The sequence below is a fragment of the Elephas maximus genome, chromosome 3, assembly GCF_024166365.1.
Source record: "Elephas maximus indicus isolate mEleMax1 chromosome 3, mEleMax1 primary haplotype, whole genome shotgun sequence".
Classification (NCBI taxonomy): Eukaryota; Metazoa; Chordata; class Mammalia; order Proboscidea; family Elephantidae; genus Elephas; species Elephas maximus.
Genome location: NC_064821.1, coordinates 67,972,967 through 68,000,348, shown reverse-complemented (window position 1 = coordinate 68,000,348; position 27,382 = coordinate 67,972,967). Strand labels below are relative to the sequence as shown.

At 49.0% G+C, this 27,382-nt stretch overlaps 2 protein-coding genes across 4 annotated transcripts in view; one reads left to right on the top strand and one right to left on the bottom strand.

The window, feature by feature from the left end:
* Positions 1-31: 31 nt before the first annotated feature.
* LOC126071286 (uncharacterized) lies at positions 32-21,562 on the bottom strand. Its single transcript, XM_049875521.1, has 8 exons — positions 21,411-21,562; positions 20,720-20,868; positions 10,809-10,915; positions 5,711-5,776; positions 3,000-3,532; positions 746-1,019; positions 589-645; positions 32-49 (listed from the first exon to the last, which is right to left on the bottom strand). Exons 1-8 carry the CDS (start codon positions 21,560-21,562, stop codon positions 32-34), a joined length of 1,356 nt encoding a protein of 451 aa, XP_049731478.1.
* Positions 20,664-27,382, top strand: part of FGR (FGR proto-oncogene, Src family tyrosine kinase) — a 22,147-nt gene continuing 15,428 nt past the window's right edge. For all 3 annotated transcript variants that reach the window (XM_049878428.1, XM_049878426.1, XM_049878424.1), the window contains exon 1: positions 20,664-20,793. The gene's annotated coding sequence lies outside the window, so the exon portion shown is untranslated. The remainder of the gene's footprint in view (positions 20,794-27,382) is intronic.

Sequence of the window (27,382 nt, the reverse complement as noted above, 5' to 3'; positions counted from 1 at the left end):
TCCATGAAACAGACAGCTCAGACTGGCAGGGTCACACCTTTCCCACGCACTGTGAAGCCACAGAGAGGAGAGTCAGGTTAGGGGCAGGCGGGCTCATTTGTATAAGGCCACTAAAGAAATGGAGCCTTGGTTAGTCAAAGAAGCAGGCCCAAGCACCCAGCCCCAAGTACCCCAGTCCAAGTACTCAGCCACATAACCCAGCTCCAGAACCTAGCCCAAGAACTTGGCCTCAAATTTCTAGCCCCAAGTGTCCATCTCCAAGTTCCTACCTCCAAACACCAGCCCCAGAGAGGTGACCCGTCCCCAGCCAGTGGTTGGCAAGGGCCCACTGCTTACTTAGCTGTATGCGGAATGGCCTCACAGGAGACCTTGTCCCCAATCATTCTCCCAGGATGTATTTACTGAATTGACTTTTTCCTGAAGCCAGTATCAAGGGGAATGCCAGCCTAGCCATGATGAGTAATTATAAAACCCAAACTGGTGCATTTCTACTGCTTTTGTTGTCTTCACACACATTTCCTTGTCCAGTGTGGTGCCCATCCCCCATCCACCCATACCTGCATCCACTGGACAACCAGATCTACCCACCAGGGCCAGAAGCAAGGGGTCAGGGGTCAGGGACAGGAAGGCCTCCTGAAAACAGCCCTGGGCAGAGACAGGGGCTTGGTTTGGGGCCCATCATGCTTCAGGCTTTCTGTGTGACTCCGACTAGGTCTCTGACCCTGCCTGGGCCTCTGGATAGTACTTGCCTGCTTCTCTCAAGAGGCGGGTGTGGGTGGGGGGATGGGAAGTCTTGGTGAAAGGCAGGATGTCTGCTGAGGGCTGCCCAGCTACAGGTGGCAGTGGAATGCAGTTGGTGGCCGTGGTGATGCCACAAGTGTTTTTGGCAGACACGAGGACATAGCCACTGGTGCCGCACAGCAGCGACAGTGAGTTCTTGATGAGCCAATAGGGTAATCTTCCAGCAGGCATACACCACCAGGAACACAATGCGGTCCAGCTGCTCTAGCTGCTGACCTCTGGATGGGAAGAAGGTCTTCGCTCAGTCATCATCACTCACTCACCCATTCTCTTGGAACCACCAACCCAAGCCCATCCCTGCCTCACTTTTCCCCACTTCGGGCAAGGGCACCTCCAGGCTATGCAGGCACCCAGGCCAGACACCTGCCCAAAGGATTTTCCTCTTGACTTTCTAATGATGGCTCCTTCTTCACTCTTCAGGCTCTGCTCAAATGTCACCTGCTCAGAGGAGCCCTCCCTGACCACCTCCTTGAAAGAACCCTCCTTTTTCTCTCTACCACAGTTGTTCTCAAACTTGTCTGCACTACGGAATTACCTACCTTCAAAAAATGCTGATGGCTGGGTCTCACCTTAGAGATTGTGATTTCATCGGTCTGGGGTGCAGCCTGGACTGTGGAGTTTTTTTTTAAATCTCCAGGTTATCTTAACGAGAGTCAAATTTGGGAACTACTGCTCTAGCACACCACCCTGTTCTAACTTTCTGCCTACCACCTGAGACTATCCGATAATTCTTTATTGTCTCATTTGTTTACATCCTACACACACACACACAAATATAAGTTTATGAGAATCGTTGGTCTTTTTCACAGCTGTATCCCCAGTGGCCAAAACAACAACAATACTAGCTATCCTTTGTGTAGGGTTTACTATGTACCAGGAATTGCTCTTGACTGTCTTACAGATATTATCCCATTTAACACTTAAAACAATCCTCTTGGGTGTTAAAAAGATCCTGATCTTACAGATGAAGAAATCAAGGCAAAAACAAAAAACCAAGCCAGTTGCCATCGAGTTTATTCTAACTCATGACTGACAACCCCATGTGTTGAAAAATAGAACTGTTCTCTATAGACTTTTCAAGGCTGTGACCTTTTGGAAGCAGATTGCCAGGTGTTTCTTCTGAGGCCCCTCAGGGTGGGTCAAATCACCAACCTTTTGACTGCTTAACTGTTTGCACTACCCAGGGACTCTCAATCAAGTCACAGAGAGGTTAAAAAACTTTCCTAAGTCCAAACAGCTAGTAAATGACAGGGCTAGGATTTTAACCCAGTCTGCCTCTGGAGAACGGAACCTGGCACCCACAGGGGACTCCATAAATAATTGTTCAATAAATGGATGAATGACTTCATCCTAACGTCCCTCTGCCCCTACATTCAATCCATCAACCTGAAGATTCTATCTTCTGATTATTTCTTGAGTCTGTTGACATTTCTACACTCACATGGCTCCCTTTCATCTAGTCCACCAACCTCCAGCCTGGCAGGCAGTTAATAAGTCCCCCTAACAGGTCTCCCTGTATCCTCTCTTGCCCCTCTGCATCCTCTTGTCTGTCTTCCATGCAAAGCCAAGAAGATCTTAAAACACAGATTAGATTAAGTGACTTCCCTGCTTAAAGGATAACCCCCACCCACCCATCCAGTGGTTGCCCAAGGCACTTAAAATAAAATCCTACTTTCTTACTACGGCCTTCAAGGTCCTGAATAATCTGCTCCCCCAAACCTCCAGAGCCTTATCTCACCTTGCTTCCCCTCCATAACTCTTTTTCTCTATGTCCTCCTTTTGCTTCTCAGAGCCCTCCAAGTGCCTGCCAACCTCAGTGCCTTTGCACAAGCTGTCTCCTCTGCTTGGAACACCCTTCTTGCTTCAGGAGGCTGCCCTGAGCCCCCAATCCAAATTAAAATATATATATAATTTTTTTTTAAATTTAGACACCTCGTTATTCAGCAGCAGTACTTTACCTCCCTAGAATGACAGTGATTCTAAAGAAAGCGTGATGTTTACCGTCCGACTTCTCCGCTAGACTATGAGCTCCCTGAGGTCAAGCACCGGCTTCATCGTTATTTATCGCCAGCACCCAGAAAGCACAGCGCCCTGCACACAAAATCTTGAGTGTAGGACCCATAGATGGACAGATGGAGGGATAAGGGAATGTTTGCGTTAATAAACACATTTTAAAATTAAGAATCTGTTCGCCCTACCTGTACTTTTCAGGGCTTATGTTATAACGCGAGCGCTGACGAGGCAGTGTTTTCTCAACCTCGCGGCTCACACACGACTTTTTTCCAGCCCTGGAGAAACGCCCCTCTCCGCCTTTCCCAAACAAGGCCACGGGGCGGGGCTTCCGGGGCCGGTTGGGTGACGTCACGGAAGGAGGCGTGCCCGGAGCCAGCCTCGCCTTCTGATTGGCGAGCGCGGGGCAGCCCTGGCCAGACTCTCTGCAGCTGCTGTCAGAGCAGAAGCCCTGGGAATGGAAGGCGAAGGAGCGTCGTGAGGCGTCGGCGTAGACAGCCACGGGGCCATGCAGCTGCAGCACCAGCTTCAGCTTGTCGGCATCATCCGAGAGCAAGTTCACCAGCCAGCGAGGCAGAGGGTGGGCACCGAGCGGTTCACGTGGCACAAGCAGTTCTAGGCCAGCGGAGGGGACGCTCTGCGGCTGCCTGTGCCCGCGGTGGGAGGGGCAGAAAGGGTGTGACCCGGCCTCGGGGGCGCTCAGCAGATCACCCCACAAAGGCTATTTCGAGGTCGCTGACCTCAGCGAGGAAAGTCCCAGAAACACAGCCCCACCCTCCCACACACTCCTGGGCACTCTCCGCTTTTCCCCCAACCCCAGTCTCAGTCCCGGAGGAGCCGCGGGATGCGGAGTTGCAGACCTGGTTTCTAACCCTCTCTGTGTGACCCTGAACAAGAGTCTTGCCGTCCAGGTCTCAGGCTACTCACCTGTAGAATGAAGCTGTGCCTGCATTAAATGATGCGATATAATTAGTGTCCAGTCCTGGGCTTGCAGATTTGGAGCTCCGTAAATAGTTGCTTTCTCCCTGGCCCTAACTTCTGCCACCTGACTTCCTCTGTGGCGTTGAGCAATTCACTTAACCTCTGGGAGCCTAGCTTCCATCTTCCTTGGGTGAGAGAATTGTCCTTTGAGCCTGAGATCCTACAAGCTAAGACTTCTTGTGTCATTGAGTTCATGACAGCTGAGACCTGCCCTGGCTTCCTGGTGTCCAGCCAAGTGCCTTCTCCCTTCATGAACCTTCATCTACTTTCCCCACAAGCTCGCCACCCCCAGCCCTGGGTCCTCTAGCATCATCACTTCTCTGAGGTTCCTCTGACAAATGAGCTTCCTCATCCTCCCTGAGGTGGCTCTAATGAGGTGGTGGTGCCTAAGAGGCCTGGGCTCCTCAGAGATTGTGCATGGTCTTAGGGTGTGCAGGGATCTTAAAGAGATCCCGCACAACCTTCTGTGATGTTCCTACCCTGGTTGGATCACTCTCCTGCTTCTGTGGCTCCCTATGCCCCTTAGGCCACTCAGCAAGACCCATAAGGCCATGCTTGGGTCTCTAGTCTCAGCCAAGCCTCTCCCTGGCTCTAGCCAGACTAACTTCTTTCAGCTCTTTCCTATCATCCAGATGTTTGTGCACACCACACATGGTTCCCTCTGCCAGAACAACATCTTCCCTGCCCCATCTCCTCACTTTTCACCTGGGTAACTCCTTCTCACCCTTGACCATTGTAACCCCTAAAATTGGTACCTGTCCAGTCTGGGGTCTTAAACACTAGCAAGCAGACATCTAAGATGCATCAATTGGTCTGAACACACATGGACCAAAGGAGAATGAAGAACACCAAACACACAAGGTAATTATGAGCCCAAAAGGCAGAAAACAACATAAATCAGAGACTACATCAGCCTGAGACCAGAAGAACTAGATGGTGCCCAGCTACAACTGATGACTCCCATGACAGGGAACACAGCAGAGAATCCCTGAAGGAGCAGGAGAACAGTGGGATGCAGACCTCAAATTCTCATAAAAAGACCAGACTTCATGGTCTGAGACTAGAAGGATCCCGGAGGACATGGTCCCCAGACCTTCAGTTAGCCTAAGATAGGAGCCATTCCTGGAGCCAACTCTTCAGACAGGGATTGGACTGGACTATAAGACTGAAAATGATACTGGTGAGGAGTGCACCTCTTGCATCAAGCAGACACATGAGCCTATGTGGGCAGCTCCTATCTGGAGGGGAGATGTGAAGGCAGAGAGGAACAGAAGTTGGCTGAATGGACACAGAAATACAGGGTTGAGAGAAGGAATGTGCTGTCCCATTAGGGGGAGAGCAACAAGGAGCATATAGCAAGATGTATATAAGTTTTTTAATGAAAGACTGACTTGACTTGTAAATTTTCACTTAAAGCACAATAAAAATTAAAAAAAAAAAAAATGACGCCTGTCCAGATGGTGACCGGTGAGTAACTCCTGACCTCACTCCCCTCAGCCACTCCCCTTCTTGCTTCAGCCCCTATGGACCAGCCCCTACTTTCTTGCCATTCATGTTTCTCTTCTCTATTAGAATGTAAGTTACAGGAGGGCAAGGGTGACTTTTTTGTCACTGTGTCCCCCACACAAAGCAGGTTCTCAATAGGAGTTTAATGAACGAGTGAGTGAGTGAGTGAGTGAAGTTCTGCCCAGTGCTTGGCTCGTCTCTGCTTACCTACCGCCAAAGGCAGGGAGCTCATTACTCCTGAAGCCTGCCCTATCTGCCTGTTAGAAGGCCTTTGATTCCTGCCCGCCCTCAACCAATGCCCCAGAGATTCCTGGGGCTGAGGCCCAAAGAAGGCAAAAGCCTTGCCTGAGGTACAGCTGTTTGATGCACAGCCAGGCCCACCTGCCTGCCCTGAGGGTATATGCAGGCTCACCTGGCCTTGGTAGGCCCTGTAGGTCCCAATGGTCAGATCCCTCCTGGCCTGGATCCCCTCACAGGCCTGGAATTTGAGGTAACCTCACAGTCCATATTCTCCTTTGCCCAGGAGAACTCCTGCTGGGACAGGGATACCAGCTCCCCAATCAGGCTGAGAGGAGTCTAGGAAGGAAGCACTTTCAGGAAGTGTTGAACTCTGCTGCCTCATTCAGCCCCCAGGCCAGTCCTGTAAGGCAAGAGACAGACGCTGTTTGCATTTTACAGATGCACAGACCAAGGTTCCAGATGGATGCTACTTGCTGAGTCACACAGCAAGGCAGTGGCAAAGCCGGGCCTGACTTCAAAGCCTGACCTCTTTCCTCTGTCCCTCAGCTTAACACCTCTTATCTACCTCCCTTGCTCCCAGGCCCATTCTGCCCACAGTGTCAGGAGGGCCTGTGGGTCTCATGGCTTCTGTTTCCCACAAGTGGGTGTCGTGCCCAGTAGGACCTCAGCAGCTGTGCCTGGGCGGGGTTGAAGGGCTAGCTGAATGCTGGGAGGCATCCTTCCTCCTGTGCCTGGTCACTCCCTGAAACTGCAGAGGGCCCAGTTGTCTGTAAAATGGACAATTATTCCTTCGCAGGGCCTCAGTGTGCCAGGACTCGGGGAAAGTTGCTCTTATCTCTGCCAGGCCAACTCACCCTTGAGGACAGAGCCTCCTCCAGGGTCTCTGTGGTGGTAAAACTCCACCACAAACCACAAACAGCCTGGTCCTTGATGGGGTCACAGTTCCTGGGTAGGGCAGGTCCAGCTCCCCCAGCCTTAGCCCCTCTCTCCTTGGAGGGGGTCCCTGTTAGAGAACCAGCTCTCTTGCCATGTCTGCTCCCTCCACTATCTGTGGCCTTTGAGGAGCCATTTCCCAGGGCATGGGGCCACTCCTGCCTAGTCTGTCTTCCCTATTTCCTTCCACAAATGTTTATTGATGCCCACCCTGTCCCTGGCCCTTGGCATATAGAGCTGCATAAGCTCAGTGCCTGTCCTTGCAGATGAAGCTCACAGTTCTGTGGGGAGATGGACAAGGAAACCAAGTTACCATTCATTCACACACCCAAATCCTATTGTGCTCCCTGTTGCTGCCCTCACCCCAACAGTCAGCCTTCCACATGCAGTCTGGGCAATCCTGTTAAAACGGAGGTCAGAACATGTCACTCTTCTACTCATCCCCTCCCGTGGTTCCCTGTCTCAGAGGAAAAGCCAGCGTCCTTGCTGTGACCTACAAGGCCCTGCATGATCTACCTCATCGCCTCCCACTCTCCCCTCTGATCATTCCATTCTGGCTGTTTTCAACATGCAGATGTGCTCCTGCCTCAGGCCTTTGCACTTGCCCTTGGTCCTGACAGCAATGTCTTCCCCCAGGTGTCTACGTAGCCTCCCTTGTTCACTCAGGTGTCTCCAACCTCATCCAAGGCCTTCCCTGGTTGCCCGTCTGAATACTACTTCCTAGTTCCCTTCTCCCCCTCTATCCAGCTTTAATTTTTTCCTTAGCACCTACCAAATGACCTGTAATTATTTATTGTCTTCTCCCTTATAAGAATGTAAGTCCCATGAGCAGACGTCCTGCAGTTTCCCATCACAGGAAAAAGAGAAAGAGGGAAAAGAACACCAGAAAAATTTGGGGGGAGAGGGCAGGAGGGAATTAACTTGAACACTATAATCAATGTCACTGAATTGTACATGTAAAAAAAAAGAAAAAGGCAATACTATGACTACTAAAACCCAAAAACCTAACCCATTGCCATCAAGTCCATCCCGACTCATAGCGACCCCATAGGACAGAGTAGAACTGCCCCCATAGGGTTTCCAAGGAGCAGCTGGTGGCTTCCAACTGCCAACCTTCTGGTTAGCAGCCAGTCTCTTCACCACAGCACCACCAGGGCTCCTTCCGACTACTGCTAGGTGATATTTCAGACCTCAGTAAGTGAGACAACTTGATGTGGGTGAAGGAAGAGACCAACGGATCCAGGGACTAGAATAGGATGTCCGCAGAGAGACCCAGTTACATGCTGCCACCACCACCACCAGGTGCCGCTGAGTTGATTCTGACTCAGTGCGACCTCGTGTGTCAGAGTAGAACTGCACACAGGAATTGTGTATTTGATAAAGGTGGCATCTCAAGGTAGGAGAGGATGGACACTTTAATAAATGGCTTTGGGACAGCTAGGTAGCCAACTAGAGGGAACAAAAATTAGCACCAGGATGAGCTCCAAATTGATCAAATACTTAGATATAAAAAAGAAGAAGAAGAAAAAAAGGAAACAAAGAAACTATAAAAGCAATAGAGGAAAACATGGCAGAATTTATTACCTCATACTGTGAAAAATCTAACCATGACTGAAAAATCCAAAAACGATAAAAAAAAAAAAAAAAAAAATTGTTACAGTCAACTAATGACAAATTAGGGAGACAAGGGAGACATATTTGCAAATCAGATCACAGGCAAAGGGCTTTCTCTAATAAAAAAATTCTTGGAAAATTCATTAAAGGAAGTCTTAGTCATGTAGTGCTGCTACAACAGAAATACCACAGTCTAGGAGGCTAAAAGTCCAAATTCAGGGTTCCAGCTCCAGGGGAAGGCTTTCTGTCTGTTGACTCTGGGGGAATGTCCTTGTCATCAATCTTCCTCTGGTCTAGTTGCTTCTCAGTGCAGGGACCCTGGGTCCAAAGGACTCGCTCCCCTCCTGGTTCTTCATTCTTGGTGGCATGAGGTCCCTTGCCTCTCTGCTTGACTTTTTTCATATCTCAAAAGAGATTGATTTAAAATACAACCTAATCCTATAGATTCTATCTTGCCTCATTAACATCATAGAGGATTTAAAACACGTGGAATAAATACATCAGATCACAAAACGGAGGACAACCACACAACATTGGGAATTATGGCCTAGCCAAGAAGACACACATTTTGGGGGGACACAATTCAATCCATAACAAGGACCAGCATAGGCACAGGATATGGTCTGACAGTTCCTAGAAAAGTAAATACAAATGGCTTTTAAACATATGAAAAGAAGCACAAACTCAAAAGAAATGCAAGTCAAAAAGACTACATTGAGATATCATTATCAGTTTGGCAAAAAATTCCACAAGTTTAATAACATACTCTGTGGGCAATTCTGTAAGGAAACAGCCCTCTCAGACATGCTGATCTGAATATAAATTGGTATAGATCCCAAAAAGGGCATTTTGGCAAAATTGATCAAAATTACAAATGCACCCAGATATCCTCCTTCTGGGAATTTATCCTTCAGATATACTTGCTCAAGTGAGAAATGAGTTATTCTCTGCACCACTGCTTGCAATAGTAAAAGACTGGAAACAACCCACCCAACAGTCCATTAGTTGGGGGCTAGGTTAGATATAGCACAGTCCATTCATACAATGGAATACCATGCAGCTAGGAAAAATAATGAAGATCTGTGTGTAAGGTAAAGGCCTATGTCATGGATTGAATTGAGCCCCCCTAAAATATGTGTATCAATTTGGCTAGGCCATGTCCCCCAGTATTGTATGATTGTCCACCATTTTATCATCTGACATAATCTTCCTTTGTGCTGTAAATCCTATCTCTATGATGTTTATGGAAACCCTGGTGGCGTAGTGGTTAAGAGCTGTGGCTTCTAACCAAAAGGCTGGCAGTTTGAACCCACCAGGCACTCCTTGGAAACCATATGGGGCAGTTCTACTATGTCCTATAGGGTCGCTATTAGTCAGAATCAACTTGACCGAATCGGGTTATGACGTTGATGAGATGGGATTATCGGCAGTTATATTAACGAGGCAGGGCTCAATCTGCAAGTTTGGATTGTGTCTTGAGCCAATCTTTTTTAAGATATAAAAGAGAGAAGCAAGCAGAGAGACATGGTGGACTTCATACCACCAAGAAAGTAATGCCAAAAGAGTGCGTCCTTTGGACCTGGGGTCCCTGCCCTGAGAAGCTCCTAGACCAGGAGAAGATTGATGACAAGGGCCTTCCACCAGAGCCGACAGAGAGTGAAAGCCTTCCCTGGAGCTGACTCCCTAAATTTGGACTTCTAGCCTCCTAGACTGTGAAAGAATAAATTTCTCTTTGTTGAAGCCATCCACTTGTGGTATTTCTATTATAGCAGCACTAGATAACCAAGACAGGACCCCAGGCCTGGGTAATTGCCAGGCCAGGCTGAGCTGGCTGTCTCAGAGGGATAATATTTTTGTTTCCTCCTCCTGGGCTGAGAAGACTCGAGGGACTGCTGGGAGCCCCCACCTCTCACCCACACTCTCAGGGTCTCTCCTCTCCCAGGGAACCTAAATCTGCTGGGAGGCAAAGCAAAAATCTCCAGTCTGATGGAGAACCACCTCAACTGAAAAGAGGAGACAGCAGCCCCAGGCCTGACCCTGCCTGAGAAACTCAACCCAGTGCTGAGAAGCTCTTGTTGCACATGGCGTACAACTGGGCTGTGTAGACACAGGGACCAGAGATTGGTGCTCTGGTGGGGATGGGGCTCTGACCACTCATGCTGGGGAAGGTGGAATGTGTCAGATGGACATCAGCTTGGGAAGTTGGCATAGTCCTGCTGGCATTATCGAAGTGAGAGCCCAGTAGGTAGCTAAAGCCCATACATAGCGTAGTGAACGGGAATTGGCCCTGAAGGCCCAATGCCACCCGGAGCTACACACAGTTCCACTCTCTGCCCACTGACACCCTCGCCAGCATAGAACACTCCTGGCCCCCTAGGGCCTCATTCAGATCTCAAAGACTGCAGGAGGTACCAAGGGTCACCGAAGCAAAGAAGCCTCTCCCACCCCAACAGTGCTCCAAGACTCAGGAAATAAGCAAGCCCCCCACCAAGACAGAAGGAACTGAAAGTAGACAGCGAAGAGACCCCAGGAAGCAGAGGGCTCTGGGCCCAGGAATACTACCCACTGCCAGTTCCATTCCTTGGAGAAGGCTGCTGAGGAAGGGAGGGGAGTTCTGCTCAGAGGCAGAGGGATGGTCAAGTTAACCTGGCCCTCTCCTGGGAGTCCCAGAGCTGAGGCAGGATGCTCTGCACCTAGACTGCCTGCTTCTTGATGCCACTGACATTGAGGAGGCAGTGAATGTTGACCCTCAAGGCCATGGTCACTGGCATCAACTTGTAGCCCACACTGAAGGACTGCTTGTGGCTGAACTGGAGAGTGACGGCCTTCTCTGGAGGTAGGAGAGAGCATGGAACTGGGCTCCAGGGACCCCCAAAATCCTTGTGCCGCAGATTTAGGACTCAGGGGACTCCCTGGAGCAAGCTCCAGGATCTACACCATGCCCACCCACTTCCAAAATGTGCTAGCCAACCCTGTAAAAAGTTCCAGCCTTTCTGAAATACTGCTGTTCCCTCTGAAATAAACCAGTCTCCCCTGGAAGACTCCAACCCTCTCTATAACATTCCAGCCACCTTCTGTAATATTCCAGCGCCACCATCCCCCACGAGTACTCTAGCTCCTCCTGAAATAATCCAGCCCTCAGTGACATTCTTTATCCCCCACTGTGAAATACTCCAGTCTTCTCTGAAGTGCTCTAGCCATACTACAATACTGCATTCTATAACCACTCCATGCTTTAACCACTGCACCACCAGGGCTCCTTCAATGTTCAGAGAAGGAAGAAAATACTTCTGCCCTGTGAGACTAAGGGTCCCTGGTGGCTCAGTGGTTAAAGTGCTTTGGGGCAAACCACAAGGTCAGCAGTTGGAATCCACCAGCCGCTCCACGGGGGAACGATATGGCAGCCTGGTTCTATAAAGATTACAGCCTTGAAAACCCTATGGGGCGGTTCTAATGTCCTAAAGGGTCGCTATGAGTCAGAATCAACTCCATGGCAATGGGTAAAATGGGCCTATAAGACTGAGTCTGGGCAAAAAACAGGTAAGACAGATCACCAGGTAGGGAGATCTCTGGGCAAAGGCTTGGTGTTGGGAATTATGGTGTGAACCAGCATGGGGGCCTGTCCTCTGCCCTTATATCTCCTCTGTTTGCTCACCCTGGCACCTCCTGAGATCAACCATTCTGCTGCTGAGCCCTTCTGATACTCACAGTTTGGCATACTCCTAAGCTGAATTCTGCCTGCCCAGACCTTTACTCACAGGTCAGAGTTCTGTCTGGGTTCCCAGAATGAGTGTCATCCTTGGCACTAGCAGCACTGATTGGGGGCTCCATCAGAGGCTTCGCCTGTGGGCAACATCCTATTCATGCTTCCGAATGCACTCAGATGCTTCTTCCTCTGGAAGGTTTATTCCTTCCTTCAATCCTGTTTGCAGCCAGCAGTTATCAGGCACCTACTAGGTGCCAGGCACTTGCAAGGTGCTGGGTAAACTGTGGTAATTGACGATACCCTGCCCTAGAGGAGCTCATACACACATCTACTCATACATACATGGAGTTCCTTGGTGGTACAGTTAACGTGCTCAGCTGCGAACCAAAAGGTTGGAGGTTCAAGTGCACCCAGAGGTGCCTTGGAAGAAAGGGCTGGAGATCTGCTTCTGAAAAATTAGCCATTGGAAACCTATGGAGCACAGTTTTACTCTGAGACACATGGGGTTGCCATGAGTCAGAACTGACTTGACAGCAACTGGTTTAATACTCACATAACAATAGCTGATGAATAAAGAAAACTGAAGAATTGTAGTGTTGGCAAAGAATATTGAATATACTATGGACCGCCAGAGGAACGAACAAATCTGTCTTGGAGGAAGTACAGCCAGAATACTCCTTAGAAGCAAGGACGGCAAGACTTCATCTCACACACTTTGGACATCTTATCAGGAGAGACCACTTTCTGGAGAAGGACATCATACTTGGTAGAGGGTCATCAAAAAAGAGGAAGACCCTTAACAAGATGGATTGACACAGTGGCTACAACAATGGGCTCAAGCATACAATGATCACGAGGGTGGCACAGGACCGGGCAATGTTTCGTTCTGTTGTACACAGGATAGCTATGAGTTGGAACTGACTTGATGCACCTAACAACAGCAACGATAGCTGGGATTTTCTCCCCCCACAAAATCTAACCAAAGTTTGCACACTGCATTTGGTGGTGATGTCTTTTTTGGTTTCTTCTAATAATTGTCACCCTCACCCAGCTTTTTCTTTTTATGACGATAATTTTTTTAAATGAGTAGCCCGTTGTCCTGTAGAATGTCCCACATGTGGATGAGTCTGGTGTTGTTTACCTTATTCTTCTATCTCCTGTATCTCTCATAGCTGGAAGTTAGGTCTAGAGCAGAAGGTGGCAAACTTTTTCTGTAAAAGGCCAGATAGTAAATATTTTTTGGCTTTGCAGGCCATGCAGACTCTGTTGTAACTACTCAGCTCTGTCATTGTAGCAGGAAAGCAGCCATACACAATATGAAAACAGAGCGTGGCTGTGTTCCAGTACAACTTTATTCATGGACACTGACATCTGAATTGAACATAATTTTCACATGTCACAAAATAGTCTTCTTTTTATCTTTTTAACTATTGAAAAATGTCAAAACCACTCGTAGCTCATAGGCTGAGATAAAACAGGAGGCATACCAGATTTGGCTCTTAGTTTGCCAACCTGTGGTCTAGAGACTTGATTAGACTTAGGTTAAATACATGTGGCAAGAATTCTTCATAGTGACGGTATATACTTCATAATCATCCCAAGAGGGGGGAAGACTGTGAGCTGAGCCCTGGTTATGGGATGTCCATTAGATCTCTCCATTAAAAAGGTACATTTTCCTCTTTGCGAGCACCAGGCCATCTGTGCTGCGCCACTTGAGCTTTGTGTGAACCTTCTGTTCTTTAAAACCTTTCACCTAGTTTTCGCATCCTGATGACTCTTGCCTAAATCAGTTGTTTCATTGCTGTTAGAAAATGAAGTTTCTCTAATGTTCGCGTTTCTTCCATGCTTACTCGCTGGCATTCTGCAAAGAAGAGCATCCCCTCATCAACTAGACAAGAACTCCTGTTTCTCCCAAAAAAGGCAAGATAAATGCTAAGGGAAGGTTTTTGTGTTTTGTTTTGTTTTTTAATGAGATATCCTAGAACATGTTTGTATGCAGAGAGGATAATTCCGTGAAGAGGGTGTCTTAGCCATCTAGTGCTGCTGTAACAGAAATACCACAAGTGGATGGCCTTAACAAAGAGAAATTTCTTTCCTCACAGTAAAGTAGGCTAAAAGTCCAAATTCAAGACTGTCGGCTCCAGGGGAAGGCTTTCTCTATCTGCCTGCTCTGGATGAAGGTCCTTGTCCTCAATCTTCCCATGATCAAGGAGCTTCTCAGGCGCAGGGACCCTGGGTCCAAAGGACGTGCTCTGCTCCTGGTGCTGCTTTCTTGGTGGTATGAGGTCCCCAACACTCTGCTTGCTTCCCTTTCCTTTTTATCTCTTGAGAGATAAAAGGTGGTACAGGCCACACCCCAGGGAAATTCCCTTTACATTGGATCAGGGATCTGACCTGGGTAAGTATGCTGTTACAATCCCACCCTAATCCTCTTAACATAAAATTACAATCACAAAATGGAGGACAACCACATAATGCTGGAAATCATGGCCCAGACAAATTGATACACATATTTTGGGGGGGACATAATTCAATCCATGACAGAGGGAGAGATGGATGGTGCAGGAGAGGGGGTTACAGAAGGTGTGAAGCCCTCAAGAAGGTGAGAGGACTCTGAGTCCAAGTGGGGTAGGGGAGAGAAGTGGTGGGAAGTTGGAGGACAGAAGAAAGGGTATGAACTGGTCATCTGGGAGAGATGGAGGGCCAGCTCGCTAGGAAACACACTAGAGGATTGCTGAGTCTGGTTAATGTCCTTTTGAGGCTGGGAGTTGGGACCCTGTCTGTGTGGCACGTAATACTGTCTTCCACACTCAGAGAAGGTGGGTGGGCAGATTCCTGCAGGCCTGGGGCTTCCCGGGTGAGTACATTGGGGGAGGAAGAGGCGAGGGAGATCAGGGTATTTGCAAAGGAAGACTATAAAGACTGACAACAGAGTCTAAGCTGGTTAAAGACAGAAAGGCCCAGCTGAAAACAGAAGAGAGGTGGCTAGATGAGAAAATGGATGGGAGCTCCTAATGACTTGCTGAGCTTTGAGCTTTTGTTTTGGTATCAGTTTTCAGAATTGTTTTAAAGAAGCATGTGAGCACAGAGGCTGGAAGGTTAGCAGACTGTGGACAGGGAGCAGGAGGTTTGAGAGGCCCTTTCTGTGGCATCTTTGCTCCCCCTCAGACATGGCACTGCCCCTCCCCACCCCCTGTCATTCTCCTGTGCCACACAGGAAGCTCCTGATGGCAAGAACTGGACCTCATTCATATCTGAACCCCCAGATAAGGCCTGGCCCAGAATAGGTGACAGTGAAGGTTTGAGGTTCGATTGCTTCAATTCATGGATAAATGGTAACAAACGCTTGTTGTCGTTAGGTTGTTCGGTGCCGTCGAGTCGGTTCCGACTCATACCAACCCTATGCACAACAGAACGAAACACAGCCCGGTCCTGCGCCATCCTTACAATCATTGTTATGCTTGAGCTCATTGTTGCAGCCACTGTGTCAATCCACCTCGTTGAGTGTCTTCCTCTTTTCCGCTGACCCTGTACTCTGCCAAGCATGATGTCTTTCTCCAGGGACTCATCCCTCCTGACAACATGTCTGAAGTGTGTAAGACGCAGTCTCGCCATCCTTGCCTCTAAGGAGCATTCTGGCCGCACTTCTTCCAAGACAGATTTGTTCATTCTTTCGGCAGTCCATGGTATATTCAATATTCTTCGCCAACACCACAAATCAAAGGCGTCAACTCTTCTTCAGGCTTCCTTATTCATTGTCCAGCTTTCACATGCATATGATGTGATTGAAAATACCATGGCTTGGGTCAGGCGCACCTTAGTCTTCAGGGTGACATCTTTGCTCTTCAACACTTTGAAGAGGTCCTTTGCAGCAGATTCACCCAATGCAATGCATCTTTTGATTTCTTGACTGCTGTTTCCATGGCTGTTGATTGTGGATCCAAGTAAAATGAAATCCTTGACAACTTCTATCTTTTCTCCGTTTATCATGATGTTGCTCATTGGTCCAGCTGTGAGGATTTTTGTTTTCTTTATGTTGAGGTGTAATCCATACTGAAGGCTGTGGTCTTTGATCTTCATTAGTAAGTGCTTCAAGTCCTCTTCACTTTCAGCAAGCAAGGTTGTGTCATCTGCATAACGCAGGCTGTTAATGAGTCTTCCTCCAATTCTGATGCCCCGTTCTTCTTCATATAGTCCAGCTTCTCGGATTATTTGTTCAGCATACAGATTAAATAGGTATGGTGAAAGAATACAACCCTGATGCACATCCTTCCTGACTTTAAACCACTCAGTATCCCCTTGTTCTGTCCGAACAACTGCCTCTTGATCTATGTAAAGATTCCTCATGAGCATAATTAAGTGTTCTGGAATTCCCATTCTTCGCAGTGTTATCCACAGTTTGTTATGATCCACACAGTCGAATGCCTTTGCATGGTCAATAAAACACAGGTAAACATCCTTCTGGTATTCTCTGCTTTCAACCAGGATCCATCTGACATCAGCAATGATATCCCTGGCTCCACGTCCTCTTCTGAATCCAGCCTGAATTTCTGGCAGTTCCCTGTGGATATACTGCTGCAGCCATTTTTGAATGATCTTCAGCAAAATTTTGCTTGCATGTGATATTAATGATACTGTTCTATAATTTCCACATTCAGTTGGATCACCTTTCTTGGGAATAGGCATAAATATGGATCTCTTCCAGGCAGTTGGCCAGGAAGCAGACACTCACATGCCACTTATGTGTGCCAAGCACTGGCCTAACAGCTCACTGGTTTCTCCCAGGACCCCTATGAGGTAGGGTCTGCTATTATCTCCATTTTACATATGAGGAAACTGAGGCACAAAAAGGTGAAATAACTTGCCCAAGGCCATAAAGCTAGGAAGAGGCCTACAAACCAGGCAGTCTGGGTCCAGACTCGATGCTCCTAATCACTAGGTTATTCTGAATGGATGAGTGAGAGGCATAGAACGCCCTGTCACTGTCAGAGCCCTGGCCCAGGAAAGGGAGGACCAGAGACTGGATGAGGCAGCTTAGCCCCAGGGGCATCAGACAATAAACAATAAACTGAAAAATACATGATTTCAGACTGCCATGAAGGAGACAAACCACGTGCTGAGACCAAGAATAGGGGAATGAGGGCTCTCTTATGAATTTAATTGTGTCCCCCCAAAATATGTGTTGGAGTCCTAACCCCTATGGGAATAGGGTTTTCTTTGTTATGTTAATGAGGCCATATCAGTGTAGGATGTGTCTTAAACCTGATCACTTCTGAGTTATAAGGAACAGCATAGAGCAGGACAGAGACAAGGAAGCACAAACGGGGGAGGACAGATGCCAGGTGACCTTCACCAAGAAACAGAGGAATGCTGGAAGAGACAAGGATCTTTCCCCAGAGCCCACAGAGAACGAGCCTTTCCTTAGAGCTGGTGCCCTGAATTCAGACTTCTAGCCTTCTAAACTATGAGAAAATAAATTTATGTTCCTTAAACCCACCCATTTCTGATATTTCTGTTACAGCAGCATTAAGTAACAGGTTCCTTATATGGGGTGGCCAGGGAAGGCTTCACTGAGGAGGTGGCACTTCAGGTGAAGGATAGAAAGGAGCCACTACTGTGAAGAGCAAAGAAAATGAGGGAACAGCACGTGAGAAGGCCCTAAGGCAAGAATTCAATGTACTCTAGGAACTGAAAATGATTCCAAGGGGGCTGAAGAGGAAGATGGTCCCATATGAGAATGGAGAGGTGGGTAGCAGCCAGGTATGTAGGGTCTAGGAGGCCATGGCAAGGAGTTCAGATTTTATCATTTTTTCTAATGCTTTATTTTTATTATTCCAAGCAAATAGGAAATCAGCCATTGAGAGTTTTAAGCAAGCAACTAACGTGGTCTAATTTATACATTCAAAAACAGAAGCAATTTTGTTCTTCCATTCGACTATTCATTGCTTCTTAAATTTATTCGCTCATTCTTTAATTCATGCCTTCAACTCCTTATTCTTTCATCAGGCATTCACTTGTTGACCTGTGAATTCCTTTGTTCTTTAAATGATTCATACATTCCTATGCTCAGAGGGCCTGCTGCTGTGCACCAAGCCCTGTGTGGGCACCAGGGGCACTGACAAGAGCCAGACCCAGTCCCGACCCTTAAGCAAAACACATCCCCCCAAACCCATACCCCAGGAACTACTAGTGCACCAGGCAGAAGGTGTTGAGTGCTCTGCTGGGGATGGGGGCAGCAATCAGGGAGGGCCTCCTGAGGAAGTGCCTGTGAGCCGGGCCTAGAAGGATGACACAGTGAGCTTACTGGCTGCACAGGTATGCTATATCTCTTTCACCATCTCTCTAGCTGCTAATGGACATAATAGCTATTAATGGACGTGAAGTAAAGTGTGTGCTTTATGGGGAGATGATTGCCCTCTGGAGAAACCCAGAGCTCTATCTTACTGGGGCAAAGGAGGAAGGGATGTTCTTTGTCACCAGTAAATCTAGAATAGCCTCAACGTGTTGCCATCTATCTGGTCGTTTCTGACTCATTGAGACCCTATAGGACAGAGTAGAACTGTCCCATGAGGTTTCCAAGGAGCGGCTGGTGGATTCGAACTACTGACCATTTGGTTAGCAGCCAAGCTCTTAACCACTGAGCCACCAGGACTCAACCAGGGCAAAAAATGGTGTTCATTGCCTGCAGGCGGCCCTCCACTTGTATTATCACCTTTTAACTTTTATTACCCTTCCCTCCACCACACACACTTTAATTGCCCCCTCCCTACCTGCTCTCTGTAACTGCTATCTGGTACACAGACATGGCTGGCCGATTAGTATTTAACCCTGGGAGAGAGGAACTGAGGCATTCTCCTCCCGAGATGTGAACTGGGGCACGGCTGAATGTGATCTAATCCTGTAGACAGGAGCCTAACTTCAGGGAAACTAGGCTGATGATGACGTGTGCCATTCTACTCATCCCTGTCCTGTTTATTCTGTAAGTCATAAAGGCCTGTCGAGCAAGCCATTAGAACTGTCTGATCTGTGCTCTGCTCTAAACAGTCTTTCACTAAGAACATGTGAGAATAATGACACTGCAGAGCAGAATCATTGCAGGTTCCCCAAAAGGTCTCTTTCATCTGTGTGTTCCCTAAGGTTGCAGGTGACAGGCAATGAGAAATGGTAGTTTGTTAATTGAATGTGTGGACCAAAGGCCAGGCAGGAGATACTTGGTGGTGGAGATGATGCTGCCCCAGCCACGGTGAGACCACCCTTCTGAAGCCCCTGTACCTCCACTGGTTCCCCTGTGTCTTCCTCCCTGCTCCTCCTCCATTTTCCTAAGTGAAAAGCAGTCTTACCTGCATCTCACGGCTCTCTACCATCCCACAGACACTGGTACACATCTGAATCCCCCTCCCTGCCACACATAGAGGCCCTGCTCAGGCATAGGAACACCTGGGTGTGCATAACACATCCCAGTTGTTGGTTCCAAAAATGCAGTCATCATGTTCATTGCTGTTATGGACTGAATTGTGTTCCCCCCAAAAAATGTGTGTCAACTTGGCTAGTCCATGATACCCAGTATTGTGTGGCTGTCCACCATTTTGTCATCTGATGTGATTTTCCTATGTGTTGTAGATCCTACTTCTATGATGTTAGCGAGGTGGGATTATCAGCAGTTATGTTAATGAGGCAGGACTCAATCTACAAGATTAGATTGTGTTTTAAACCAAGCTCTTTTGAGATATAAAAAAGAAGCTGAGCAGAGAGACATGAGGACCTCGTTGCTACTAAGCAAGAGGAGCCAGGAGCTTGTGTCCCTTGGACCCGGGATCCCTGCGCTGAAAAGCTCCTACACCAGGGAAAGATTGATGACAAGAACCTTTGCCCAAGAGCTGAAGCCTTCCTCTGGAGCTGGCACCCTGAATTCAGACTTCTAGTCTCCTAGATGGTGAGAGAATAAATTTCTCTTTGTTAAAACCATCTGCTTGTGGTAAATCTGTTGTAGCCGTGCTAGATAACTAAGACAATTTCCTACAATCACACACACACACACAGTTACCCTGTGCTCTCCACCCTCCCTGCCTCCCCACCACATATCAACACACACTTCACCAAGCAGCCCTCCCTCATGCACCTCTTCCTCTCCAGGGAAGAAGTGATTTTCCTGGTCTTTGGATTAAGCCTGAAGAAGCAACAGTAGTGGGAGGTGAGACTGAACCCCAGACTGAGAAGGAATCAGGGATCCCTATCAGTTGGAAAAGAAGGATCATCTTCCTTTTTTTTTTTTAAGACTTGGGAGAAAGGGGCTCTCTCTCCCTCCAGTGTGGCCTGAGGGCAGGTTCCTCTCAAAAGCAGTTTCCTAAGGGAAGGGTCTCTGGCTTCTCCTGCCTGCCTACATCCCTGCCCCAGAGACTGCCTCCTGAGGAAGATAAGGCATCAAGATGGGATCTGAAGCGGATCTGGTGACAACAGCCTGAGGTCAACTGGCTGTGAAAACTTGGCTAAGGCCATCTGGGCCTCAGCTTTCCCAGCTGTAAAAAGGGCAGAGTGGGAAGTGGTCTTCAGGAATAGATAAAAGCCCTTACCTCAAATCCATTGATTCTAGGAGAGCAGGTGTTTCTGGGGGTGAGGAACCTGCTCCTTGGAGGAGGCCTTTGGGAAGGCTGTTCAGGGCTTTGGGGATACTGGGGTGCCGGGATAGGGCTGGGAGAGCCGACCCTGGTAACCCGGAGGAGGCCGGCGGTGGGGGCCGGCGGGTCTGGGATTTGAGGGCCCCTCCCTGATGCGGGCAGCAGGCTGGGGTGGGGGCGTGACTGTGAGTTCTAGCCTCCACAGCCTCCCCGCCGCCGGCCACCGCAGCAATAAGAGAAGTCTCAAGCGGCTTCCTCCTTCTGCCCAGAGGGGGCGGCGGTCAGAGACGGCGGCACCCCAGTTCTCTCCCACGTCGGCACTCGGCACTGCTGGAAGCGCCAGGTGGCTTGCCCGGGGGTCGCCAGAACCGGCTTCCCCTGGACCAGGTATGCGGGGGCTTCAGATGGGACAAGGGGCTGGAGACAGGGGCCTGGGAGGACGTGGGAGGAGGGCTGAGGGAGCTGGGGGCCAAAGGGGCCCCACCCCGAAAAGAGGAGACCTAGAGAGTGAGATTGATGAAATTTTGGACGGAGCTGAAGGGCTTTCGGGAAAGCGAATGAAGGGGATCCCCAAAAAGATCTGGTGGGCAAGAGAGAGGGAACCTGCAGAGTGAGATTGATAGAATTTAGGAAGGGAGCTGAGTCAGGGAGAGGGACTAAGGGGACCCCCAAAAGGGTCTGGGAGAGAAGCTGAGGGGACCTTGAGAGTGAGAATTTGGGGAGAATCTGAGGGTTCTGGAGAGGGGAACTAGGTTGGGGGACTGGGTGAATCAAGTGAGGGAATTTGCCGAAGGGGCTCAAGGAGAATCACTACGGGAGCCTAGTAGATACCCATACTCCGAATCGACAGAAGCCAGGGGTGAAGCTTACAGCCAGGAGGGGAGGGAAGGCGACCAGGAGCGCCCCCGAGACCCTTGCGCCGGGCACTGGTGGGCGGGCTCGGCACCGCGAGGGGATTCCTGAAGGCGCTAGAGGCGCGAGTCCCCGCTTCCTGGGGAAGTCACGCTCTCAGCAGGGACCAGCCTCTCTGGGTGCCTCCTCCCCCCCGCCCCCGGTGGCAGTCTCGGTCCGCTTTCCCCTCGGGATCCAGGAATTGCTGGCCGCCCCGACGGAAATCCTGCCTTTGACCGCGATTGCCTGGAGGCGTTGTCTCCATGGCAACGCCGGACGGTGAGGCCGAGCCCCGCCCTTGGCGAGCGTTGGGCCCCTGGCTGGCGAAGCCTTTTCGGTCCCCCTCCCGGCTTCTGGGTCCTCAGTGGGGCGCTGACTTCCCGACAGGGGGGTGAGATGATGAGGCTCAGTGTTCGGGGATCCTGGGGCAAGGATCTGCAGTCTCAGAGACCTGGGTTCTTAGTCAGACTGTGCATTTAACCACGTGACTTTAAGCAAGTTATGCGGCTTCTCTGGACCTCACTTTCCTCATCTGAACAATATGGAGAAATTTGCCCTGCCCATCCCTCTCCCCAGTCATGAAAATCAGGTGCAGAAAATAGTTTGTGCTGACGGATTAAGGGTTATCTGACCCAGCGAGCCTCTCCTTTGCCTTCTCAAAAGCAAGGAAAGGAACCAGAAAGCCTGAGTGTGTCCCACTGACAGGGCTTCCAGGGACCAGCACTGATGTCTAATAAATAAATGTCTGTGGATCTTTGGAGGGCCCACACTGGGGAGGTCAGCAGGTTTGAGACATGTCCCCCATCCCCGTGGCGCCATATCCAGTTGGCCACCCCCTCAGGCGCGTAGTCCCTTGGGTATCCTGAGGCCGTTGGCATCTCTCTGTGCTGGTGGGTGGGGGGGCAGGGCTGTCTTTCCATTTCACAGGTGGGGAGATAGAGGTTCAGGAGGCAATGACTGACAGGGCCAGCAGTAGGGACCTGGACTCCAGGGCATCTTGTCCCTGATGTGACAAAGTAGCTAGAGCTAAGGTATGAGTCCTCACCTCCTTCCTCCCAAGTCCCACCTAGCCCTCTGGAGAAGAGAATGTGGGGTAGGGAGCACATGGAGGAGGGGGAGTGGGTGGAGGAAGGAGAGTAGGTAGAAGACGGTGTGGGAATAATGGACTTTATGGTTCACTCCTGCTCCCCAGTGGGTGTGAAGCTGCGAGCGAAAGTGTGTGAGTGTTTGTATGATCTGGGCTCTGAGGGAGTGAGCAAGAGCATGTAAACTTATATGTGGGTGCTTAGGTGTTCTGTGCACCCACCTGGGGCCAACGTGGGACAGGAAGTGGCCAGACCCTGGGAGGCTGGAGTGGGGAGCAGAGCAGGGGAAGAAGGAGCCAGGGCCCTTTGTGTAAGAAGAGACTGGGCTGGCCTCAGGTGGGAAAGGGCAGGGTAGCTCCCCAGGATTAGTGCAGCACTTCCTGTCTGGCCTTGCCAGAGAATCTAGACTCCAATCCCCCAGCTCCCCCTGGACATCCTTGACTCCCATCTCCTGTGAGCCCTGCGTCCCAAGCAAGGTGGGACTGAAGACTGTGTTTTAGAAGCTGGTGAGTGTTCAGCAACAGATGGGAAACCACTTTTACCCACAAAAAGTGAAGAAAACTCAGCTGGTACCTTCAGGACCAAGTGGAGGGTAAATCTGGCAAGGCAGATAGGCCATCTCATCCCTCCCCACACCCTGCAGTGCACACCTGGCCCCTAGCCCCACCAGAGCAGTAGAGTCAGAGTGGGGCATTTCTCCTTAGGCCCCAGGCATTCAAGGGCAGGAGGTTGTGAGGCTTCTAGAAAGGCTGGTGTTTAGTGAGGGGGATGGAGGCCCAATGAGAGGCTTCAGTGAGGGGGATGGGGCTCAGTAGGGCACTTGGGTTCAGTGAGAGCTCTGAGGGTGAAGTAGGGAGAATCTTCGATCAGGGGATCCAGGTCTTGGTAAGGGGTGGGGTGCAGGGGGCTGAGGTGGCCTGCAGACTTTAGACTTGTTCACCCCCTTGCCCCTCCAGCCCTGGCCTGCCTCCTGACCAGCCCAGGGTCTTGAGGAGAAGCCGGAACTCTTGCAGGCCAGTGGTTTCCTGTGGCTGCCCCAAGTCCCAGTTCCCTTTTGGTGAAATCCCCCAGGCATCAGGGCCAGCTCAGCCCTCCCCACTTCACCCAGGGAACTTCTCCTTCTCTCAGCCCTGCCCAGCCCTGCCCCTGGGCCTCCACCTACTCCCTGCTTTAGAGGGGGCTTCCTCAAGGGAAAGGAGGGGAAGTGAAAGTTAATTGACCATCTAATGTGTCTCTGGTGCTTTGAGGTGCTTGACCTCATCAAATGCTCAGAAGCAACCCCATGAGGAAGAGATTTGTATTACTATTTTATAAGCAAAGAGACGGCATCTCAGAGAGGAGAAGTTATTTGTCCAAGGTCTCAAGCTAGTTGGCAGGCAGGGTAGAATTTGAGCCCAAATCTGTCTCCAGATCCCAGAGATACACCAAAATCCTGATATGGCTTTGGGAAGTATGACCTCAAGAAAGAATGAGTGGCAGGAAGATAAGGCATGTCTTAGTTATCTAATGCTGCTCTATAACAGAATTACCACAAATCGTTTTACCAAACAGAAATTTACTTTCTTACTGTTTAGGAGCCTAGAAGTCTGTAATCCAGGGAGCCGGGGAAAGATTTCTCCCTCTGTTGGCTCTAGGGGAAGGTCCTTGTCTCTTCAGCTTGTCCTTGTCTCTCTTCTTTGGCTCCTTGGTGATCTTCATGTGGTGTGGCATCTATCTTACCCCATCTCTGCTGGCTTCTCTGTGTCTAATCTGCTTGGTTTATATCTCAAAAGCGATTGATTTAAGATACACTGGACACTAATACTGCCACATTAACATAACAAAGAAAACCCATTCCCAAATGGGATTATAACTACAGGTCTAAGGGTTAAGATTTACAACACATATTTTTGGAAGGATATAATTCAATCCATAACAAAACTGTCCAGTCAATTCTGACTCATAGTGACTCTGTAGAGTAGAACCGCCCTATAGAGTTTCCAAAGAGCAGCTGGTGGATTCAAACTGCTGACCTTTTGGTTAGCAGCCGTAGCTCTCAACTGCTGTGCCACCAGAGCTCTAAATTTTCCCTATCTTGTTTCTTTTCTGAATTTATGTCTTTTCATTTCACGTTTCAAAAGGAGCAATATGTTAAATGTAATCTTGGTCTCTGCAGGTATGCAGTAAGTTTTGTATTCAACTTTACCTGAGTATGTCCATAATTAAGGAAGCCCTTTGGTGGTGTAGTGGTTAAGTGCTACGGCTGCTAACCAAAAGGTTGGCAGTTTGAATCCACCAGGAACTTCTTGGAAACTCTATGAAATTGACTTGATGTCAACAGGCTTGGTTTTTGGTTTTGGTCAGGACTAAGTAAAAGTAAAAGAGTTGAAAAGTAGCAAAACCTATCAAGGGATGAGGCAAAAGCACGCAGATAATTAACATCACTAGGCTATGTACATTTTGAATTGTTTTTGTCTCAAAGAGAAAAGTATCATTAAACTTGAGATCACAATATCCTTCTAAATCTTGAAACCTATCCACTCATGTTTATAGACTAGGGTTTTGCATATATTTATGATAATGTTGTTTAAAACATTAGCACTAATTCATTCTGTCATCTGTCCCTACCCACATATACAATAAAAATAAAGTCCTCAAACTACTAGTAATTAAAAAGAAAGAAAGGAAGGATGGGTGGGCCTGGGGCTTCCATGTCCTAGAGTAGAAGCGGGCCTCACCCTTGAGTGATGGAAGGTGGCTCCCTACCAGGTGGCCAACTGCCATATGGCCAAGGTGGTATGTTCAGTTGACCAGGGGCTGGGGAGGAAGTGTGACGTTCACCTGTCAGAGAGCATGACCTCTTGCGCAGGCCTTAGAGAACACTACCATGGCACTGGAAACAGAACTCTGGGCCTGAGTCTTGGCTTCGTGTTCTCTAGCTGACTGTGTAACCTTGGGCAAGTCACTTCTGCCTCACACACAAAAGAAACAAGACATTCCTGTAAGGTCACAAAACTGGGCCCAGGGGCCACTCAGGAGGAGGGGGTGGGGGGCATGTCAAAGGGGAGATCCTGTGGTTCAGGGCTGGACCTCAACTCTGCACACCCACAACCTGCTTTTGACTTTAATGGGGCTCTGGGAGCCAACTCCTGTCAACCAGATAGTCAAGAGACATATTCATAAACCAGACCCAAGTTCCTATAGTACCCAGAACTCTTGCGGCTGCTCTGAGCTGCTTCCTTTCTGGTGTTAACAGGCAGCCAAATTCAGCTTGGAGGAAAGAAAGACCTGGATTCAGGTTCCAGGGTTTTGAAAATCCGATACTGCCTGTGAGACCCTGGGCAGATCACTCCCCCTGTGTGCTGTCATGGAGATTTAAGAAATTCATGTCTGTAGAGCAGGCAGCACAGGGCCTGGCACCTGTTCCCTTAAGGAACAGACATTGTTGCTTTGACTAAGAACATAAAATAGAACCACACTTAACCCCAAACAGTGCAAATTGATTGGAATCGCACTTTAACTTCCCTTACTTGCTGTGTAATCTTGGGCAAGTTACTTAACAGCTCAGTGCCTCAGTTTCCTCATCTGTAAATAAGGTAATGATAAAACCTAACTCCGAGTATTATTAAATGAAATCATCCCTGGAATTTGCTTGGCAATGTCAGAGACTGAGGTGTTTAATAAATGAGCATTTTTTACTAATAGTTATGGCCACTCAAACTGGTGGTAAGTGGTTGGGATCAAAGCAAGAGGAAGACGAAGAATCCTGGGGACTATTTTCACACAGATGCCAAAGCAAAGAGGACCCAACCTGCCTCTTCTCTCTTTTTTTCTGTCTTTGTCTCTTTAGTTCTCTATCTGCCTCTGAGTTTTTTATTCATCTCTCTGTCTCTGTCTCCATCTCTTTGCTTTTTCTTTCTACCTCTCATTTCGGTCTCTCTTAGTCTCTGTTTCTGGAAGTGATGTGCTGGAACCAGCTAGCACTGGCTCCAGGGAGCTGATTCTGCACATTTCTCCCCACCCCGGCATTCAGTGAAGTCACTTCGGTAGCTTGAAATCAGCTGTGGTGGGAATATTTACACCACGGAAATCAGCAAACGCTACACATCAGGTCTTTATGGTTTGTTCTTTGTTTGAGAGCTGGTTTACCAGCTCACGACTTTGTGTTTCTCTTTGTTTCTTTTTTCTGTCTCTCTGTCTTTGCATCTCTCTGTTCTTATGTCTCTCTGGCTCTCTCAGTCTCTTTGTTTTTGTATCTCTCAATATCAGCCTCTCTCTTTGCTTTTTTTTTTTTTGTCCCCCTGCCCCCCCCGCCCACAGAGCCACATGAGCATGGCACATTCAGTGTGAGCCATGCTCTCCTTGCCCTGGGCCATGGAGACCCCAGACCCTGTGCCTCACACTCTTCATCCCACACCCCGTTAACGCCCTCAGCATGGTCCACAGAGAGCCAGGCCCAGGTGGGGCTTCATCTCCAACAAGCCTAGGAGTATTATCACCCTGAGATCTGCCCACCTCTGCCCACTGACCATGGCTCCTGATTGGCTCTGGCTGTCCGCCCTGCTAGGGCCCTTCCTAGGCCCACAGAGCTCTTTGCTCCTTTTCAGAGGCTGTTAGCCTCTGACTCCACCCTCCCCCACCCCAACTCCAGGCATGCAGAATTCAGGGACCTTTTTTTTTTTTTTCTGGGACTGGTGTAGAAGCATTGTGGCAATGCGTACTTGAGTATTGCTACAAGTGGCAACCTTATATCTGTGTGTGTAGAGGTTATATAAGTTTGTATCCTACAGAGGGAAGCTCTGTGTATGGTGGAAAGGGGGAGGCTGTGTATCCCTATGGGGGCTCTGTGCATCTATGCATACTTACAGGAATGGCTGTGACTATCGTGTCTATGACACTCAGTGAAGAAAAGTGGTTGAGACCTCAGACTCTGGAGCCAAATGCTAGGATACATCATCTGTGTGACCTTGGGCAAGTTTCTGAACTTCTGTGTCTCAGTTTCCTCATCAACAATAATACGC

Excerpts from the sequence above, each read along its gene's own strand:
- LOC126071286 (XM_049875521.1), bottom strand. The coding sequence starts at position 21,562 with ATGGAGACAACGCCTCCAGGCAATCGCGGTCAAAGGCAGGATTTCCGT. Across the intron at positions 10,916-20,719 it reads CAGCAGTGCCGAGTGCCGAC|AGAAGGCCGTCACTCTCCAG; the intron begins GTGGGAGAGAAC and ends TCCTACCTCCAG. Across the intron at positions 646-745 it reads CTCTTGAGAGAAGCAGGCAA|GGCTGTTTTCAGGAGGCCTT; the intron begins GTACTATCCAGA and ends GTCTCTGCCCAG.